Genomic DNA, 21,094 nt, shown 5'->3' on the forward strand with positions numbered 1-21,094 from the left:
TCAACTTTTAAATATAGGCACCCAGATTAAAAAACAAAACAAAAAAAACACACAAGCTTCTGTGTGAGCCAGCTAAACACATCTATCTACAAGCCTGACTGCAGCCTACAGAATAATGGAGGCCTCTTGTGAAAATGTTAAGTTCCTACAAACAATACACAGCATAAAGGAGGGTTGTCTGGATTCTGCACGCCCTACCCACCTTCACCCGCTGTCCACAACCCACGGTAAAGGAGGGGGGCTGGGGCCAGAGTAGAAGAGAGCACAGCATCACACAGCACACGCCAGGACCCAGGGCTCCTCCACCCACTGACTGGTGCCCTTGAACTAGGCAGTTCTCTGGTTTCTCCCCTGAAAAGTGGGCATCATAAACCCACTGTCCAAGGACAGGATGCAGACTCAACGAGATAACTCTGGGGATGGGGTGCCCGGGTGGCTCACTGGTCAGTGTCTGCCTTTGGCTCAGGTCGTGATCCCAGGGTCCTGAGATAGGGTCCCACATCAGGCTCCCTGCATGGAGCCTGCTTCTCCCTCTGCCTGTATCTCTGCCTCTCTCTGTGTGTCTCTCATGAATAAATGATAAAATCTTAAAAAAAAAAAAAAAAAGATAACTCTGGGGTCTCAAAAAATGTCATACCCACTCTCTTCAACACCAAGAGGAGCCCAGACATTGGGGTCAAAATATTACACTGATGCCCAGGCCCTGTCCTGTCCTGTGCTCCAGAAGGGCAGGCAAGAGGGCCATGTGGCCAGAACGTGTGAGAACAGAAAAGCATGGGAAAAATGCCTATAAAAACAACTGGCTTTTATCAACGGACAGTGGGTCCTGGCCATCTCTCACATTAGTGCCACAGGACCTGGATCACTCTTCTTTGTACGGCTAGCAATCCATGACCAGAGGTACCCTGTTTACTGAGTCACTTCTGATGGGTGGAGATTCAGGAAAACACCAGCTGTCCGCAACTCCCACAGAGCTGCAAAGAATAATCTTGAACATAAAAATTCAGAGTGGGTTTAGGAGTGAGTTCAGAGGTTCTATTCATGGAGCTGGAACTGCCAGATCAAAAGTGTGTCTGAGAATTCTAAAAGTTTCTAGTTACTGCTAAACCATCCTCCCAAGAGCTCACCCAGTGTAAACTCCCACTAAAGGTGTTTGAGAGGTTGGCTCTCTTTCTTATTGAAAAAGAACAAAGCAGTTATTTTCATGGGGGTGCCTGGAGTGGAGAGTAGAGGACAAACAAGCAGCGGGCCCCAGTGATGGCCTGTCCCCTTGGTATGGAGTAGGCATAGGTCCGGCAGGGGGCTCATCCTACCCGGATATCATAGTGGTCCTTCAGGCCATCCTCCACGTGGTTCAGGAACTCGCAGATGTCCAGCTGGCCCAGGCAACTCTCAAGCAGCGAGTACATGCACTCAAAGGCTGCCTTCCGCACGTCCAGCCCATCATCCACTGTGTGCTTAAAGGGCCCCATCTCCACCTGCAGGATGGAAGGATGACAAGTGTTATGGATGTGACTCTAGAGTGTAAGAATACTTCCCTTGGTCCCTGCTGCACACACCACCTCTCCTGTTCAGTACTGTGTTCTGTCCCTGAATCAAGCCTCAAGCTCTCAAATCTCTTGCCTTTATTCAGCCTTGCAACACCCTCTGATGATAATGGTAGCAGGGGTGCCTGGGTGGCTTAGTCGGCTAAGCATACAACTCTTGGTTTTGGCTCAGGTCAGTATCTCAGGGTCATGAGATCAAGCTCTGTGTCAGGCTCCATACTGAGCACAGAGTCTGCTTCAGATTCTTTTTCCCTCTCCCTCTGCTCCTCCACCCACTTGCTCGCCTCCCCCTTGCCCCCTCTCACTCTCAAATAAAATATTTTTTAAAAATAGTAACAATAATTATTATGGTCTACTGAGCAGTGATAATGTGCCAGCCACTGTGCTGAGTGCTTGACAAATGACCTTTTACTCAAGCATCATAACAGCCCTAGGAAGACGGTGTTACTATTAAATCCCCTTGAACATGTGAGGAAATTAAGGCTGAGAGGTTAATTAACTTGCCCAAGAATATACAGCTAGTAAGTGGCTGAACTAGAATTAAAAACCCAGGTCTCTGAAGCTTTTAACCACCAGGCTCAGTCTTAATGGTAAACTCCTCACCTCTCAAAGCCCAGCTTAAATGCTCCCTCTTTTGGAAAACTTTCCTAACCTCTCTAAACAGTCACTTCCTTCTCAGCAATGCCAGGTGTTTCATATCTTTTTATTATATCACAGGATGACAGCTGTTAAGTCACCTTTAATCTCTGCCCCTTAAATCCTTACTATACCCAGTGGGCTCTAAATCAGATAATCAGCAGACTGGGTGTCTCTATCCTTGAGGAGGCCTTGAGCTCCCTGGTGGCAGAAACCATGTCTGGTCCAGCTCTGATCCTGGCACTCAGGATCACACAGGGCTGGCACTCAGTGAACATCTGCTGAATGCTGAGTGATAATAAGACCACCAACATTCCCTGAGTGCTGACTGTGCGCCAGGAGCAGTTCTGCACACCTGCAGAACATAACTCATTGAATCTTCTCAACAACCCCATGATGCAGACACAAATTATTTTCTTCATTTTGCCCAATTAAGAAAAACTGAGGCTCAGAGCAGATTAAGTGGTCCTAGGCCAATGTGCCCAAGTCACACAACCAGCAAGCGGAGGAACAGGACTTGACCCAGGTCACATGACCCACATGCTTATCTGCTTGGAGTATACCAGAATCCTTGCCACAGCCCCACCAATCAGACCCAGAGCTTCCAACTCTGTCCTTCACCAGCCTCACCTCTCGGATGAGGTCCCTGCGGATCTTCGTCTCCTGGTAGAGGAGGGGCAGGATGTCATCTAGCAGGTCCCGGACCAGTGAAGGCTTGTTATGCACAGCCGAGTTGAAGAAAGCCAGAGTGGCCCGGCGCACATTCAGGTCTGGGTCCTGTAGGCTTTCCATAAACTCTCCTGGTGGAAAGATGAGGGGAGGGCGGGAGGGATGGCTCAACCAAGACACAAACCACCTCCACCCCCAACCTCGTTTATCTGGGTAATGTGAGCCAGGCAGACCTGGCTGAATGGGGCAAACATGTTCAGAGCATCAATTTTTTTACCAGGCACAACGGGCCCTCAAAGCCCAGATTAAAATGTGAACTAGAATCTGGTCTGGGTTCAAATCCAGATCCCACCACTTCCTATGGGACCTTGGATAGCCTGAATGTCTTCACCTATAAAATGGGAGTAATTGCAGTACCCACAGCATAGGACCCTGTTTAAGATTTAAAATGCAGTAAGGTGGGCAAGACAGGTGGCTCAGTGGTTTAGCGCCGCCTTCAGCCCAGGGTGTGATCCTGGAGACCCGGGATTGAGTCCCACATCGGGCTCCCTGCATGGAGCCTGCTTCTCCCTCTGCCTGTGTCTGTTCCTCTCCCTCTCTGTGTGTGTGTGTGTGTCTCTCATGAATAAATAAAATATTTAAAAAATAATAAAATGCGGTGAGACATATATATCTCTATCTCTATATAGCTAGATATATCTCTATAGATATATGTCCATATGTATCTCTATAAAGATATCTACATAAAAATATAGATCTCTATTTCTATATATATGTAGAGAGAAGAGAAAGAGAGAGAACAATAAATAAAATATATAGAGGGCCTGGCACAGAGCAAGGATTCTGTAAATGTTAACTTGATATTATTATAGATAAAACTCCTAAAGATCAGAGAAGTTAAAAAAAAAAACTTCCACACTTACACAGCACTTCTAAGTATACCTTTTTGTATAGTTTAGATTTTTTAGTAACTGTGTTAATGTTCTATATGCTCCATAAATGAAATCAAGAATGAGGGGAATCCCTAAAAAAACACAACAACAAAACCCCTAACTGTATTTCAAGTGATCAACATAACTACCAGGTTATGAAAGAGTAAAACAACTCATCCAAGTAACTTCCAAAGAATTTTGACTAGATGTCCTCAGGCTAAAGACAAAAGCCCTATAAAGAAATACTGTGTGTGTCTGTCTAGTACATACACTCATACATACATATACTCCCTAGTTCTGCCTGCTGAGAGGGCCTCAGAGCAACAGCACCCCAGGAGCAATGAGAACACCTACTGTCTAGATCTTGGATTCTAAGTACCATTCTCCTCTAAATGGTACTCCCCTGAGTACCATTCTCTAGGGAATCCAAGCTCCCTAGAGAAATGGCTGATTCCTGAGCTAGGGCAGGAAAGGTTCAAGGTGAGACTAGAGCATCTTACTGTGCTAAAAAAGTAAGGATATGTTCAAAGGATGATGGAAACATGTCAACAGAACGTAGGAAACACAGGAACCAGCCTGAAGGGCCCCCACTGGCCACATCTGAGACAAGCTTGAGAATCAAAATAAATGGAGACAGTAATAAATTACAATGCTTTGAATGAAACAGGAATTCTTGAGTCTTGAGTCTATAATGATATGAATAAATCAGTGAATAAATAAATAAATGAGAGAGAAGGAAAAGTGCCTCCAGAGAGCAGAAGGCAAACTAACAAATATGAAAGGAATGCTGGAGTTGAAAGTCACCATTTGGCAATTGTCAGAAATCACTGGGGCAAGAAAGAAATCACAATGGATGCTAAATGTGGGCAGAAATTCGGTGAAGAGAATATTTCAACAGACTCAAAAATATTCATTCCAAAGGAAAAAGTAATTTGAAAGACCTTGTTTGAGAGAGACATGGGGGAGGGGCAGAGGGAAAGGGAGAGTCCCAAGCAGACTCCACCCTGAGCGCAGAGCCCAATGTGGGGCTTGATCCCATGACCCCGAAATCACTGCCAGAGCTGAAACCAAGAATCAGTCACTAAGCCAATTGTGCCACCCAGGTGCCCCAGGAAAAAATAATTTTAGAGTGGAAAAACCTGGAAGTCTCTATCTTAATCAGGTGATCAGAGTTACCATCACGCACCTCCCGGTAGGACAGGCAACCTCTGCCCCTTACACTGTGCTCTGCTGGTTCCTGGATTCCTCCATTATCTCTGAGAACACAGCCATGGGAGAGCTGGCAAGACCTGAGTTCCAGCCTACCTTAGCCTGTTTCCTCCTCTGTAAGATGTGGCCAGTCCTACACACCATGCAGCGTGCCTTGAGAATGAACCATGGTGAGGTGTATTAAAGGACCTTGCTTTGTACGTGATACACAGTGAGAGCTCAAAAACTGGTTCAAACATACAACAAGAAGAACCAAACACCCAGGCATAGGTCCCTGGGGCTGCCAGCCATGGCAACTCAGGCGAGGTGAAGGAAATCAGGACTGGCAGCAGTGTGTGCCCACTGGATCAGGGGATGGAATGAAGTTGCTACTGACATTGCTGTGGCTTCTGGACGTGTTCTTCAATCCAGAGTGTGGCCACCTCTGCTGACACCTGGTCTCACACAACAGTGCCCAGGCAAATGGGGATCCGCACCTCCATTTTATAGCTGGGGATAAGATGGTCTGTCCATGCTCACACAGCCCGAGGAGCAGAGCCAGGCTGCCAACCCAAGACCCTCCACACTCCATTAAGCTGCCTGGAGGAGGAGGACCAGACGCCAGTGTGGTCCAGTGACAGGCCTACATCCTCAGAGCCCTGAATGTCTGCCTTTTCTAGGAAAAGCCTGGTCCTGCAGAGCCCCCCAAAAGAAGGCTCACCAGTGAAGGCTACTTGGGCTCCTCCAGACAGAAGGCTCCTCAGACAAGAGATGAGCTGGGAAACCACTCTCCCCAACCCCAGTCTGCCCAGCGTGGTGCCCGCTGAGGCCAATGCATGTGAGAGGCTGGTGGTCCTCCACTTCTAAGAGCCTGCATGTCCAGGGAGGACCTTCCCCTCAGTAACCAATAGGGTCTCTGGAATAACCTTAGATCTTTCAGATAAGGGTTTCTTATCCCCCATTCTACAGAGGAGAAAACTGAGGCTCAGAGATGAGAAGTAGTAGCAGGCTAGGCTCACCTAGCTATTCAATGCCAGCACAGGGATTTGCACCTGTGCCCTGCTGCCTGTCATGGGAGTGATGTAGCCTCTCGGGTTTCCAACTCCCCTTGGCTACTGTGTAAGGGAAATCAGCCCAGACTCCAAGGCTGGGAGCAGACACTGAATGGGGCTGGGGGCAAAGGGAAGTGAGTGCTCACCGATGAAGCTCTTCAGGAGGGGGTCGATGGGATGGGGCTGGTCAGAGATGAGGAACTTGACCGCTGTGATAACCGTGCTCCGTGTGTGTGGCTGACCTGCAGGACAAGAGGCATCAGCATGGTGAGTGGCAGAGCTGATCTCGGACAACCGCGGGTAGGAAGGCACCAAGGCTCTCTGCCTCCCCAGGAAACAGAACTGCACTCCTCCCCATTCAAAGCATCCATGTTTGGCGAAATCAATGCTCCCATTTCACTTGGCAGCCTAAAATTTATCCCCAAATTCTCCCTGCTGTGGCTGACAGGAAAACTGTCGGTTCTCAGGTCACCACACTGCAGGATGCAAGCAGAGAACCAAGAACCCAAGGCAGTGATCAATCCACAGGCCAGAGAAAGACCTCTGCTCAGGCCTTAGGGTGGCATTTTATTTTTCAGATGTGTTATCTCAATTAATCTTCAGGATGGTCCAATTAATTCATTAATTAAATGGTAATAGAAATCAAAATTTTATATTTTATTATTATTAAGGACTTTCCCCTCAGCAACTGATAGGGTCTCTGAAATAACCCTAGATCCTTTAGATAAAGGTTTCTCACGTCCTTGGTCTCTGTCTAGTAGAGAAATTATCAATTTTTTAAATATTAACTAATTATATCAATTATAGATATATAGATTAAATAATAAACATTAATATGAACAATTAATTTAATATAATCAAAGTATTAATGAGAATATTATTAAGCTCTATTTTACAGATGAGGAAAGAGACCCAGAAAGGTCAAGTTCATATCTAAGGTCATACAGCAAATCCAGAATTCAATGGCTAATTCTGAGCCCTGGCTGAGCCCTTGTCCTAAGGCCTGCATTCTCCAAGCAGGGGACAGGTGTTGCTCCAGCTGGCCAAGGGCCAAGGGGAATCCAAGAGAATTCAGAACACCCCCGAAGCTTGGTAATGGAGAATTCACTTAATTTTAGTTTTCTGCTTGCTGAGTAGAAAAGGTGAAGAAAAGAAAGGGAATACATCTCCCACCATGGTGGAAGAAACAAACCAGAGTTGTTTGCTCCTCTCCTCCCCCAGCACACAACAGTGATGGGTGAAGGTTATTCCCATCATGTAGACTTTACATTCAAGACTTGGGAAGAAGTTAACATTTGGGTGCCAGGGTATGAATAAGGGAAAAAGTTAGTGACTTCAGATTTGCAGTTTTTTCCTCTTTCTCTCTCTATCCTGGCTGGTTCAGGGTGGCTGATGAAGACATGGACAATAGAACAGGATTAAGTGACTCTAAAATGAGAAATATGATGGGGCACCTGGCTGGCACAGTTAAGTGTCCAACTCCCGGTTTCGGCTCAGGTCATGATCTCAGGGTCATGGGATGAGGCCCCTTGTCAGGCTCCACAACCAGGGCAGAGAGAATCCTTAAGACTTTCTCCCTCCCCCTCTGCCCCTTCCCCCTAATCTCTCTAAAAGATAAATCTTTTATAAAAATTAAATAAGAAAGATGAGGCTGAGGAAAAATACAGGCAGGAAGTGAGAGGAAGACTAGAGTGAGGGCAAGGAGGCCAACTAGGAAGTTCCACAAACTTGCTAGAAGCAGGCCATGAATTGGGCTCCAAGGCAGCTAAAAAAGAAATGTGACCAGTTAGCTGGCTCAAGTGTGCATGAGGCAGAAACAAATCAGAGCTTGGAAATGGCAGGGGGCCTCCTCCTCCTCCCAAGACTCTGGCCTCCCAAGGTTCCTCATGAAGAGCCCTGTGAGTGTCACAGGCCATGTCCTCGATATGTTCTTCTTGTCCACACAGTGGTGCGGGCCAAAGAGCCGCTGTTGTTTTTGTTGTTGTTTTTAAGATTATTTATTTATTCATGAGAGACACAGGCAGAGGGAGAAGCAGGCTCCCTGCAGGGAGCCTGATACGGAACTCGAACCCAGGACCCCAGGATCACTCCCTGAGCCAAAGGCAGACCCTCAACCGTTGAGCCACCCAGGTGCACCAGAGCTGCTTCTTTTAAACTTGGCATCTAGTAACGGCTTAACTATAATCACTAACATAGCAATGATAGCAGTTACTCAGTATTAATTACATACCATGTACTCTACCAAGCACTTTGCCCACATTCTATCAATGACTACACCCACCGACCCTATCCGGGGACCAGATGACCAGCTCAAGACCTGGAGGCCTTTCTTTCTCAGAGGCTTTCACTTGCCCAGGAGCCCCACAGTCCTACCCATCTGTCTTCTTCCTCCCTGAGCTTCGGAATACCCTGACATGCCCTTACCTGGCCACACAAAACCTGCCCCTGGTTTTTGCTGAACCTTCCCCAAACCCAAGGAATATAGCACCCCATCTAGTCTACACTAACATTTGCTCCTGGCTCAAACTAGCCCAAGTGAGCTGCAGTCTTCAGGCAGAGAACTGCTTTTATTAACTTTTGCCCAGAGCATGAGGCTGCTGTCCATAGCAAAGAGTACAAAAGTGGCATCACAAAAAAGCTTATTTTTTGAGGGGACATTTTAAAAAGTCTGTCTCCTCCATTCCAGAGTCTCCCAGGAGGAGCCTGCAAGTCTCAGGAAACACTGTTTTTAATGGCTCCTCCGCCTTTACCTCACCCACACCGTGCGTCTCAGACCCAGTTGCTTGAATTAGCTCACTCTGAGTGAGCTGCTCAAATGCAAACTGCCTACTTCCAATGTGGACTGCCTTTGCCCAGACCTGTGCCCCTACCTGCAGCAAGCTGTTTCCGGAATCGGGGCAGAAGGAATGGAGGGTTCACGAGGACCAGCTTGCCGATGCACTCAGCCACCACCCCCCGGGTGCCCTCCTCGGCGCCCTCACAGCGCTGGAAGAGCAGGGCCCAGATGTCCTCAGCATAGGGCTTCAGGCTGTCAGGCTGGGCGGCCCCCAGAGCCTCCCTGAGTGAGTGCAGCAGCAGGTACTGCCGCCGGGGCTCAGCCTCGATCTGCCCCAGTAGGAAGGGCAGGAAGTCGGGCAGGTTCCCAGCACCCACGCGACCCAGCGCATAGGACGCGGCTGCCCTCACATCCTCACTGGGGGACCCCAAGGCTTCCAGGAGCACTGCTTTCAGCTCCCGCTGGGGGCCTGGCCCGGCCACCTGGCCCACCTCAGCCAGGGACAAGAACGCCAGGACCTTGACCCCTGTGCTTGAGTGCGGTGACCTGGCATCACAGACCAGCCGGTTTGCTGTGCCTGCCGCCTCCTGGGGACAGGCAGCCGCGAGGGCTGCCACACACCGAGCCAAAGAGTGGAACACCTGCTTATGTAAGCCTGGCCCGCCATCCGCAGCCTGGTCATAAACAGGTGCTGTGAGCATGCTGATGAGCTCCTCGTAGTCCACACAAGGGGGGCGGGTCCCCACCAGGGCCTGCAGGAAGCCTTCAGCTGCCACCAGCACGCTTGCTGGCAACAGGGGCGAGCGCAGCAACCGCAGCAGCTCTGAGAGCACAGGGCCGCTGACCTTGGCCAAAGAGGCCGGCTGGGCATGGGTCACTGTGGCAAGGAAGTCCACAGCCAGCTGGGCCACATGCATGTCGCTCTCACTGACCAGGGCAGGCAGCTCGGCCAGCACAGCCTGCACGGCACACGGCGGGAGGCTAAGTCCCTGGCTCTGGGCCAGGGCGTCCAGGGCAGCCAGTGTGGCCAGCCGCAGGGCCCGCTGGTTCTTTCGAAGGAACGAGGCCAGAATGGGCAGTGCCTCAGCCACGATGGGCTGTAGGTCTAGCCGCAATGGGGACACGGCCACCAGCGTCAGTGCTTTGACAGCAGGCAGCCGGGTGATCTCATTCCGCAGGCGGTCCAGGAGGAGCAAGAGTGATGGCTCTAGGTCAACCCCCAGCCGGTCCCCCAGGTGGGCCATGAGGTGGCCCATGCAAGCAATGGCACGCTCCTTCACCTCCTGGTCCAGGTCAGTGGCACGGAGTCGTGCCAGGGTGGCTGCAGACATCTCTCCAACATATGGTTCAGGGTCCAGTGTCCGAGGCCTGTCCAGTGGCCACAAGGCCCGCACGAGCTCCTGGAGCACCAGCAGGGCCTCCGCCGCGATCTTGTAGAAAGGGTCAGCCACACAGGCCATCACAGGTGGCAGGAGAGTTGGCAGGTGTGAGTGGAAGGCCTCAGCTGGCTCTGTGCCCAGCAGACCCTGTAGGAAGGCCAGGGCGTCCATCCGGATAGTGGAAGAGCTGGAACGGTCCGCCAGAGAGAAGACGATGCCTGTGGGGTGGATGCAAAGGTTACAGGGCCACAGGCAGTCCCTACAAATGGGGGTAGAGTACCTGCAGGCATCTGAGCTGGACCCAGACCCCTAGGCTCCTAGGCTGCAGATTCTGAAAGGCCAGGGCTTGGCCAGGGCTGAGGGACGCAAGGTCAGGAAAGCCCTCTGAAACCAGGAGGTAGGGCCAGTATCCCAGCTTTGTTCTCACTGTTGGCAGTGGCAAGCCACCATAGGTTGCTGAGCTGGGGCACCCATGGGGGGCTAGAGCCCTGGGGTCTGGGTTCTAGAAGAGCCCAGGCAGCAAGTACCTGGTTGCAGTCCATCCTACCTGCTACCAGCACAGGCATGTGCTCTCCCAGGCTGCCAGGGAGGACACCCGCCAGCTCAGTGAGGAGGCTGAAGCAGCCCTGGCGGGCCCTGACACTCCGATCCTTAAGCTGCCGCTGCAGGGCCTTGATCACAAGAGGCACCTGTGGGCAGTTTGAAGGCGATCAGTGACCACCCAGGAAACCTGGTTGACCCACCCGGTACTGGGGGGCTTTGCCTAGCCAGGCATATGCCCATGGAGGCCCCCCTGGTGTAGGAGGACCACTCCATCCCAAGCTTTCCATGACAAGCTCCATAGCAGAACCTGATTCCATATGTGGACCCTCTGCAGTAGGTACTATTCCTGGGCCCTCTTTACAGATGGGGAATAGATCAGAGATTAAGTGAGTTGCTCAAGACCACCCAAGGCAGTCTGGCTCTCACCCCTACACTCCATGAGGGGGAAGTACAGAGGCCCCTTCCCTTCTTTGGCTAGATTGTCTCCCTAGATGAGCCCATCTATTCCCCAGGGGCTGCAGATTCCAGTGAAGCCAAGACTTCCAGCCTACATCTCCAACATCAGACTCGGCTGCTAACCACCCGCTGGACCTCCCAACATGAGCATCCAAGGACCTCCAACATGAATGTCTAGAACAGAACTTCCCTCCTCTAATATGTCAAGGAACTACAGTTTCAGGCTTTAGCCAGAACCCGGAACTCACATGACACCTTCCTCTCCCTCGCCCTCCACATCCAATCCGTCAGCAAGACCCAGAAGCTACCCCTCCAGTCTGACCATTCCTCTTTTCCCTACTCACAGCCCACAGCACACCTCTTCCACTTGGACAACTACAAGGGCTTCCTGCTGGCCTCCAGAAGCTATTCCTTCCCGCCCTGCTTTGGTTCATTCCCCATACAGCAGCCAGAGTGAGCTCCTTCAAATGGGAATGGGATCCTGTAATTCCCTTCCTGTGTGGCTTCTAGGCTCTTAGAATAAAACTGAAACTCCTTCTCAGAAGACTAGGAATCCTATTTGTGTTGTCTATCTGCCCCTAGCCTGTGTGGTCCAGGGACTGGGACTTCATCTGCCCTGCTCCCCACGGTACTTTAGCCCCCAGTACAGGGTCAGGCACGGTGCTCAGCGCACACACTTCCATGGGTGGACAGATGGTGGGGCAGTGGAAGGATAAGAAGGTGGACAGAAGAGAGAGTGGGCAGGTGAGAGGGTGAGTAATGAGTCAGGGAGCAAGAATGGGAGACAGGAGGAGGCATGCATACCTGGCCACGCAGCATATGGAGGTTGCTGCCTGTTTGGGTGGGCTCCTCCATAGACTCCAGCCACCCCTTTGGAGGTCGCGTCTGCCGCAACAGCACAATGTAAGCCCCGAAGACATCAGCCTTGACATTCTCCTCACGTTCCTTGAAGCGGCGGATGAGCGCAGGCGCCAGGGTGCAGTGGAAGTCAGGCAGCAGGTCAGGCCGAGAGCCAATTAAGGCTGCTATGCACTTGGCCGCTGCCCGGCGCACCTTCCAGCTCATGTCATCATCATCACTGTATTCATCCTCACTCTCTGGGGTGGGAACAGGACACCCATGGAGCCTTGCGCACTGCAGCCTGGTCCCACCCAGGCTATATCCCAGGAAGGGGAAGTGACAAGAAATGGGGTACGGAGGAGGGAGCCAAGCCTGTTTCAACCTTCAGTGATTATTTATAGGCTATTAGGAATGTTACCTGCCATTTAATGAACACCTATGTGCTAGGGGTGATGCCAAGCACTTCAGATCCACAACCTCACTTGAGCCTCACAATCACCTTGTGAGATAAGGCTTATTTTCCTCTGTAGAGGTGTGGAAACTGGGGGGAATAGCTCACCCCAAGTTACATGAGCAGGGATATAACTGCAGTTAAACCAGGATCCTCCCTTTGCTCCAGTCCTTCACTGTTTTGCCTGCATCAGGGACAAAGCTAATTTCCAAGTTGTCAGTGAGGATTTCAAAGAATCCATTTGGGGCACAAAACCCACCCTTTGGTCAGAACTGACTGTGTGATGTTTCACTTACTGGGATTCCAGAAGGGAGAGGTGACAGGCCTCCGTTTGGCCTCTTCCCTCCCTCCACCCCCAGCCTCTCAAGCCCTGATTCTGGCTTCCAAGCAAGACTATTAACAAGGGAAAGCTGCACTTGTGTGGCTTTCTACTTTCTAAGCTCCCCTGAGAGGACGGAGCTTATCAAGTCTTCATCACACCCTAGATAGGGAGTGCCTTGAGCCTCATTTTATAGATGACAAGAATAATACTCAGAGAGAGCAAGACTCTCCTGAGGACACACAGGTAGAAAACAACAGAACTGAGATTCAGGCCCACGAGGCCCACCCATATATCTGGGGAGACACACAAGGGACCAAGAGGGGGATGGTCCCAACTAGGAACACCATCAGGCACAGCCGCAGAGGCTAGTGCATTCTTTCTACCCATGTCACTCTGTAGATGACTCAGACTTCCAGAGAACTGGCATCTGGAGAAGCCATAGGGGGCCATGTAGATGGTCCAGAGCAGATGCCAGAGCAGATGTCCTCTGATGGACTGTTCTTTGTTACCTCCACCCTATGCCACCCAGGGAGCTCCAGGCTACTGACAAGAAAATGCTCATTCTCCCTGACTAGGCATTCAAGACCCCAACACACCTCTCTGATCTCATCTCCTAACATCCCATTTTTTTATAAAGATTTTTATTTATTTATTCAATCATGAAAGACACAGGGAGAGAGAAAGAGAGAGAGACAGAGAGAGAGACAGAGACACAGGCAGAGGGAGAAGCAGGCTCTATGCAGGGAGCCTGACGTGGGACTCAATCCCGGGTCTCCAGGATCAGGCCCTGGGCTGAAGGCGGCGCTAAACTGCTGAGCCACCCGGGCTGCCCCTAACATCCCAACTTATTCTGAGTATTCCCATCAGGCTCAAAGTCCCTCTCCTCCATCAACGTCCTGCTTCTAGGGCCCAGGGTCATCAGTCTGAGTGACAGGTAGGATCATGCCCACAGAAAGGAAGGATGCCACTGCATCCATTCTCCATCCAGGTATCTCTTTCCCTGTCAGTACCTATCATTCCACCAGCAGAGCTTCACTCTGCTGGGTTAAAGCATCATCTCTCGGAAGCCATTACTAAACAGGCATAGAGATGGCAGCATAGAGGTGAGGGCCCCAAGTCCCAGTTTTGCCACTTTCTAGTTGTATTATCTCAGGCAAATCTCTAAGTCTGGGTTTCCTAGTCTGAAATATGGGGATAACAAGCACCTGGTTTTCTAAGGTTATTGGAAGAAGCACGAAATGAGAATGCTCAGGAAACCAGTAGATGTTCAATAAATTACCATGATCATTACCATGACCTAGGCACAGGGTGGAGACCTTGGGGAACCCAGATTATAGACGGCAGGGCTGAAGACTGAGGAGAAGTTAAGATCAGGATGAGGGTGGAAAAAAAAAAAAAAGATCAGGATGGGGTGGGGAGGCAGTACTGAGTGGCTCAGTCAGTTAAGCATCTGTCTTTGGCTCAGGTCATGATCCCAGGGTCCTCGGATCAGGCCCCACAGCAGGCTCCCTGCTCAGCGGGGAGTCTGCTGGTCCCTCTCCCTCTGCCCTTGCCCATTGCTCATTCTCTCTCTCTCTCTAATAAATATATAAAAAAATATTAAAAAAAAAAAAAAACGATCAGGATGGGGGTGCCAGATGTGGCTCTGTCTTTGGCTGGGGGTGGGGGGTAAGGGAGTATCCCAGGAAAGCTGCACCCTTGGGATCCCTGGGTGACTCAGCAGTTTAGCACCTGCCTTTGGCCCAGGGCATAATCCCAAAGTCCTGGGATCGAGTCCCGCATCGGGCTCCCGGCATGGAGCCTGCTTCTCCCTCTGCCTGTGTCTCTGCCTCTTTCTCTCTCTGTGTGTCTCTTGTGAATAAATAATAAAATAAAAATATATATAAAAAAAAAAGCTGCACCCATTTCTGCCTTCCAGCCTCAATGACGAAGTTGGCCACCCACCTTGCTCACTGAATTCATTATCTTCTGTCTCCATCTGCTCCTCATCCCCGTCACTGTCATAATTATAGTTGGGGTCATGTTTCATGTACTGGAGGCAGAGGCTGGTCACGTTGGGCACATGAGGACCCATCTCCTTGGGGCACCTGTAGGGCAGGATGAGGGAGGCTCTGCTGGACAGGCAAGAGAGGGGAGTGGGCCCACTGCTAAGTCCTGAGATCTTACTGCTTTGAGGCCAGTCCCCTGGGACCCTCATTTCCCCAACAACTTCCCAAAGAAACCATGGGCCCCTGTCTCCTGGTACTGCACTTACTTCCTTAGGAAGGCCTCAAAAGCTTGGAGGCAGGACTCCCGCAGCTCATCATCATCCAGGTTGCAGAACTCCTCCACCAGGGGCACCAGGCGGTCCAGGTGGGCCCCTGTGGGGCCAGGTATATCACTAAGGGCAGGCCAGACCCTTTTCCAGGCTCCCTCAGCCCACAGCACCCACCCTGTCCCTGCACCTGCAGCCCTGACCACTGCAAACTCAACTTGGTGGCTTCAGAATCAAGCAGATGTTAAGGTTCTAGCCTTGTCTCTGCCACTCAGGAGCTATGTGACCTCAGACACACCACCACAGTTCTAGGACCTCCATATACTCTTCTCTTTCCAGCAGTGATAACAATGCCTACCAGGCAGACTTGGGTTAAGATTAAAGACATGATGCATATAAAGAGCTCTGCTTAAGTCCTAGCATAGGGTAGGTACAGGTAGGCAAAGGGGCACAAGGAAACTTTTGGGGGGTGATGGAAATGTTCTGTATCTTGATTGCTGTAGTAGTTTCACAGGTGTACACAAAGGTCAAAACACACTTTACCTGTGCACTTTAAACAGTGCAGTTTATTATATGTACGTTATGTTCCAATAAAATTTTGTAAAAACCCAAACCTGGCTTATGGGTTGTTATTAAAGTGTATCTGTCAAAGTAAGAGGATAGAACATACTGTATTTAAGTTTGGTGGCATGATTTATAATTATCCGTGAACCTCAGAATAGGTAGTTCAGGTTCAGAAAAACGTCACACTCAGAGCCCACCCACTGCCTCTCCAACTCCGCGTCCCGCTTTCAGGTGTGTCAGGCCACGTCCCCTTACCTGGGAGGTGGCTGACGCTCACGCCCCACCCGTCTGCCCCCAGCGCCACCCACCTTGTCACCAACCCCTTGCAGAGGCGCGACACCCCCTTACCGAGCCGGTGGCCAGCCTGCCGGCCTACGCTACCCAAACACTGGATCAGAGTGCGGACGGCGGCAGGGCTGGTGGGCGCACGCGGGCCTGGCAGCCGATCCAGCAGGTGGTCCGCGAGCTCCACGAAGAGGTCAGTGTTACAGGCAGCCGCCAGGTGGCCGAGGGCCCCGACTGCCCGCTTGCGCACAGCCAGGCGTGGGCTGCTGAGCTGCGGCAGCAGGCAGTGCAGGAGGCTGGCATGGAAGGCACCCAGAGGGGCGCCCAGCCTGGGGAGTCAGAGGGGATGTTGGACGGGGCCTACCCACCCAGCGGGCAGCCTGGGCCAGGCACCTCTCTTCTCCCCATCCTCTCCAGGGCTCCACCCCGGAATTATGACAACCCAACTCTTGGTAAATCGAAAGGTCCCCTGCAACTGTGTGAAGTAATTATTTATTATTACACACAAGAAAGCAGCAGAGAGAAGGGACTTTGTCAAGACCACTCAGCCAAGAAATACAAGGCCAGGACTTGAATCCAGACTTCCAGGTTGCCAGCCTGGAACCTGGCCTGATGGTAATGGGACGTGGGGCTGATTTCCTGGGAGTCTGGGTTTTGCTAGGCGCACGCGCACACACACACACACACACACACACACACACACACACGCCCTGTTAGTCTATTCCCTTCACTGAGACCACAGTGGTCTCACTGACCTCTGACCTGGTCAACCCTCTGCCTAAACTCCTTCAATGGCTCTCCCATATCCAGCCCAGCTCTCTCCTGGATTTCATCTCTTTCTTTGTTCCCCTGCTATGTCACAGGGCCTGCACTGGAAGCTCCAGTGAGATTAGACTGACCCTGGAGCCTGCCCTCATGGAGTCTTTGGTGGACTGGGTGCCTCCCAGATACCTCAGATTCAACATGCCCCATCCAATGAATCCATCACCTTCCTCCCCACGCCCCTGCTCCTGCCTCCAGAGTGCACCCCAGCACAGCCAATGGCCCTGTGTCTGTGTCCCCGGTTAGTAAAGCCAGACCCTGGGGTCATCTTTGAGTCTTTGCCCTTCACCCACTCCCAAGTCCTGTGGAGTCTATCTCCTAAATAGAACCTGAGTTTCTGCCTCCAGAAGCTTCCTAAGCAGTGTCCCTGACCATTCATCCCCTCCCATCTACCATGCATACTGCAGATAGGAAGAGGAGTCTGATACACACAGAGAGACACAAGGCATTCCTGGACCCCTGCCCTGAACCCCATCCCCACTCCTCACACATTCAGTGTAATCTTTAGCCACCCACCCTCAGTTCTTGCCCAGCCCTTGGCCTCATCTCTCCACATTACAATCTAGCGCCACACTGTCTCACACAACCCCCAGGATCCATGTCTTCCCCAGCCTGTATCTTCTGGGCTGAGGGTATTCTCTCCCTCCAATGTCACCCCCATGCCTACCCAACCTGGCCAAGTCCTGCCCATCCTTGAAGGCTTAGCTAGCAGGACCCTATCTAGGAAGGTTCCCTACCCCCAGCTGCTCCTCTGAGCTCCTAAAGGCTCTGTTCTTTTTGTTATTCTTATTCCACTTAGATTATGTATCTGTGAGCTCCTCCCTAGGAGGGCCCAAGACCCATCCAATTTCATATTCCCAGCACCAGTTCAGCACCTGATATTTTTCTGGGTCACAGAACAGGTGTTCAAATCTTGGGAGGTTGAATGAATGGTTTTAAAATGTCCAGTGCAATTTAAAGCAAGGCCCAGCTATACTAGCCCAAAAGAAGAAAAAGAGAAAGAAGAGGGTGAAGGACAGGATGAACACCTACAGGCTTTGGGGCTTGGAGAGACCTGAATTCACACCCCAGGTTTTGCTATTTATTGTTAAGTGGGAAGGGCTTGGGTAGGACTCTGAGATGATAGAATTATGATGAAGGATTTCTCCTTCACAGGGCTGCCAGGACAATCAAGGAGCGCCAAGCACAGAGCCTGGTGTGCATTAAATGCTGGCTCTGAGGATTTGAATCCCTCTCTGTCCCCTTGTCGCCCACCCTCAGTCCTCCTTGCCTAGGGTGGGCCTCCCCTACCTGCTCAGCATGTCAGAGAGGATGTCCAGGGCTTCCAACTGCACAGCCACGTCCTCTTGCTGGGCGATGGCACTGGTGAGCTGGCCGGTGATCTTCCGGCACACATTGGTAGCCAGGCCAGAGCCTATAGAGAGCACAAGGATGGCACAGTGAGGCCATAGGGCTGGCCTCCACCTGTGGTCAGCCTCTGCTCTCATAATACTTCTGAGCCTACATCCCTGAGAATCCAGCTGGCCCTGGTCTCAAGTGGTCCAAGGTATGACCCAGAGTACATCTGAACTGGACAGATCAAGAGACCGAAGAACTGATGGCTGACTCAGCCCACACCCAGTCCCTCTGCCTTCCACCTTCTTACTAGGGAGGCAGGAAAAGCTCCTGTCCTAGACTCCCTTGCTGCTAGCAGGGGCCAGTGAAATATATAGGTAGAAGTCTTCTGACAGCTTCTGGGGAAATATGTGCTTTTCTTATAAAGGACAAAAAGCATAAGCAGAGACCTCACCCCTGTCCTAATGGAGCTGCTAAATGAATTGCTGCAAAAATGGAATGGCTGATCCCTCTGGAATTATACGAGGAAAGCAACCCTGTACTCTTTCAAGCTATCATTAATTAGATTTTGTTACTTACAACTCAAGCATTCCTGGCACAGAGCCTTGAACTTAAAGCGATCTGGGTCTGAATTCTCTGCCACTTACTAGCCGGCTGGCCTTAGGTATGTCCCTTCACCTCTCTGAGCCCGTTTCTTTAATCATAAAGTAGCACAAATAATGATAGTGACTAATCCCTGGGACCCGGGTACCTGTGGCTGCAGGGGGGAGCTCCGACAGGACAGTCTTGAGGCCAATGCCAGCGATGTCTCGGAGCTGCTCCTTATCAGACCGCATGTTGGCACAGAGGGCATCCACGATGGTCTCCACCTGGTACTCCTTCACTTTGCCCACCAGAGGACCCAGGCTGAGCAGGGAGGGAAGGAGGGTGTCCAAAAGCCCCAGGCTCAGCCTGAGTCATGATGCTCCTTAGGTCTCCTCAGGCCCATGGAACCCACATGTGCTGAGGAAAAGGCGCCATGTGGACAGGGGACTCTCTATTTTGCTAGAAAGAGAGGTGGCTCTGCCAACAGCATTCCTGGCACCTCTCAAACCTGCACCTCCTCCTGGGTTTTGCATGTCAGTATATGGCCAAACCCTTGATCCCAGTAACCTCAGCTGGAAACCAAGGAATGCCCAAGAGCCTTGGTTCTCAAACTTGAACATGTACCAGAATCCTCTTGGAGGGCTTGTTAGAACAAACCTCTGGGCCCCACCCCAGATTTTCAGATTCAGAAGGCCTAAGAATTTAAATTTCTAGCAAGTTCTCAGTAGATGCTGATACTGGTGGTCCAGGGACCACACTTTGAGAACTTCTTATTTTAGTCACATATCTGCTTCATGAGTATCACCAGTATCACCTGGAACTTGTCAGAAATGCAGAATCTCATGTCCCACCCTAGAGCTACCAAACCAGAATCTGCAGTTCAACAAAGGCCCCAGATGATCTGAATCTACATTAAAGCTTAAAAATAGCTATACTAGACACAGTAGTTCTCAGCCTTAATTGTGCATTGCCATTACCTGGGTGCTAGCCCCAGAGACTCTGAGTTAATTGGTTTTCAGGTGTGGCCTGGACATTGGGAATTTTGTTTTTTGTTTCTAATTCCCTAGGTGATTCTAACATGCTGTTAAGGTTCTGAGATGTTGGTGTGCATTAGAATGCAGATTCCCAGGTGCTACCTTCTTATCTGCTCTCCTCAGACTCCTCTCCACCCCTCCTGCTCCTGAGTCTGAATCCCTGGTGGGAAATACAGAGCAAGGAACCACAATGCATCCCAGTTTGCAATCTATGGCTCTCTTTAGAAGGTTTTTTTCCATCAACTCTTCTAAGTACTCATGGGGTCCCCCTTTCTACCTCTTATAGTTCCTGAGTGGTGTGTAGTGCCCTCAGGAGAGTTCTGGAAATTTATGGAGGCCTTTTTTGGTCATAAATAATAAGATGTCACTTCTGGCTTTTATTTGGGGGCGGGAATGTGCATGGTGCTGGAAAAGACAATATTGCAAAACAAAATGTTCCATGTCTTGGGATTCACATAGGAAAAAAAAATCTTTCCATAATTATCTGAATCCAAAATCTAATTTCAATTTACACGTAAAAACAAGGTACTTTTTACACTATTTTATTATACTCTAAATTTTCCAAGAATGTAACTATCATGTAAATTGAAGGAAGATTGTACTTTGTTTTCTGGCAAACTACCATGAGATGTTCACTGTTTCAGAAAATCTCATCACTAATTCAGAAAATCAGCACCAGGATGTCTGGGTGGCTCAGTGGTTGAGCATTTGCCTTAGGCTCAGGTCATGATCCTGGGGTCCTGGGATAAGTCCTGCATCAGGCTCCCCACAGGGAGCCTGCTTCTTCCTCTGCCTATGTCTCTGCCTCTCTCTCTCTGTGTTTTTCATGAATAAATAAATAAAATCTTGAAAAAAAAGAAAAGATAATCAGCACCACAGTGCTGCTTGTGGTAGCTGAGCCTCCAACATCCATACCTGCCTCTACCTCCAATTGCCACAGCACCCACAGTGAACCTACGTTTAGTGCAGGCATCTCATGACTTTATTATCACTTCAGTCAATGTTCCAATTACATACTAGAACACATACTACCATACTATTGGTTATGTTAGGGGGAAATCGCCATCTACTCTAGCTCTACTGCATGGCCAGAGAGATGCTTCCAGACTACAAACATGACCATGTCACATCCCTGCATAAAACTCTACTGAATTCCCTCTGCTCTTAGGATCAAGTCAAAATTCATTAAGACGGCCCAGAATGCCTGGGCCCAGCTCACAGAGTACTGTTCCACAGGCAATGCCCCAATTCTGTTGAATGTTGACCCCTGCCATTCCTCAGTCCTCTAGCCTCCCACAGGTGTGCCCTGCACATACCTCACCTTGCTTATTTATTTATTTATTTATTTATTTATTTATTTATTTAAGATTTTATTTATTGGGGTGCATGGGTAGCTCAGTCAGTTTAGTGTCTGCCCTCAGCTC

General features: G+C 50.4%; 1 protein-coding gene across 2 annotated transcripts in view; it reads right to left on the reverse strand.

The window, feature by feature from the left end:
- CAND2 (cullin associated and neddylation dissociated 2 (putative)) overlaps nucleotides 1–21,094 on the reverse strand; it is a 35,082-nt gene that overhangs the window by 5,101 nt on the left and 8,887 nt on the right. For both annotated transcript variants that reach the window (XM_026016940.2, XM_072720251.1), the window contains exons 3-13: nucleotides 18,803–18,957; nucleotides 18,007–18,130; nucleotides 15,958–16,223; nucleotides 15,046–15,151; nucleotides 14,736–14,878; nucleotides 11,983–12,275; nucleotides 10,727–10,868; nucleotides 8,895–10,397; nucleotides 6,171–6,266; nucleotides 2,814–2,983; nucleotides 1,314–1,478 (exon numbers count right to left, since the gene is read on the reverse strand). In XM_026016940.2, the coding sequence (XP_025872725.1) occupies nucleotides 1,314–1,478; nucleotides 2,814–2,983; nucleotides 6,171–6,266; nucleotides 8,895–10,397; nucleotides 10,727–10,868; nucleotides 11,983–12,275; nucleotides 14,736–14,878; nucleotides 15,046–15,151; nucleotides 15,958–16,223; nucleotides 18,007–18,130; nucleotides 18,803–18,957 (3,163 nt within the window). The remainder of the gene's footprint in view (nucleotides 1–1,313; nucleotides 1,479–2,813; nucleotides 2,984–6,170; nucleotides 6,267–8,894; nucleotides 10,398–10,726; nucleotides 10,869–11,982; nucleotides 12,276–14,735; nucleotides 14,879–15,045; nucleotides 15,152–15,957; nucleotides 16,224–18,006; nucleotides 18,131–18,802; nucleotides 18,958–21,094) is intronic.

Source organism: Vulpes vulpes, chromosome 9 (assembly GCF_048418805.1).
Source record: "Vulpes vulpes isolate BD-2025 chromosome 9, VulVul3, whole genome shotgun sequence".
Lineage (NCBI taxonomy): Eukaryota > Metazoa > Chordata > Mammalia > Carnivora > Canidae > Vulpes > Vulpes vulpes.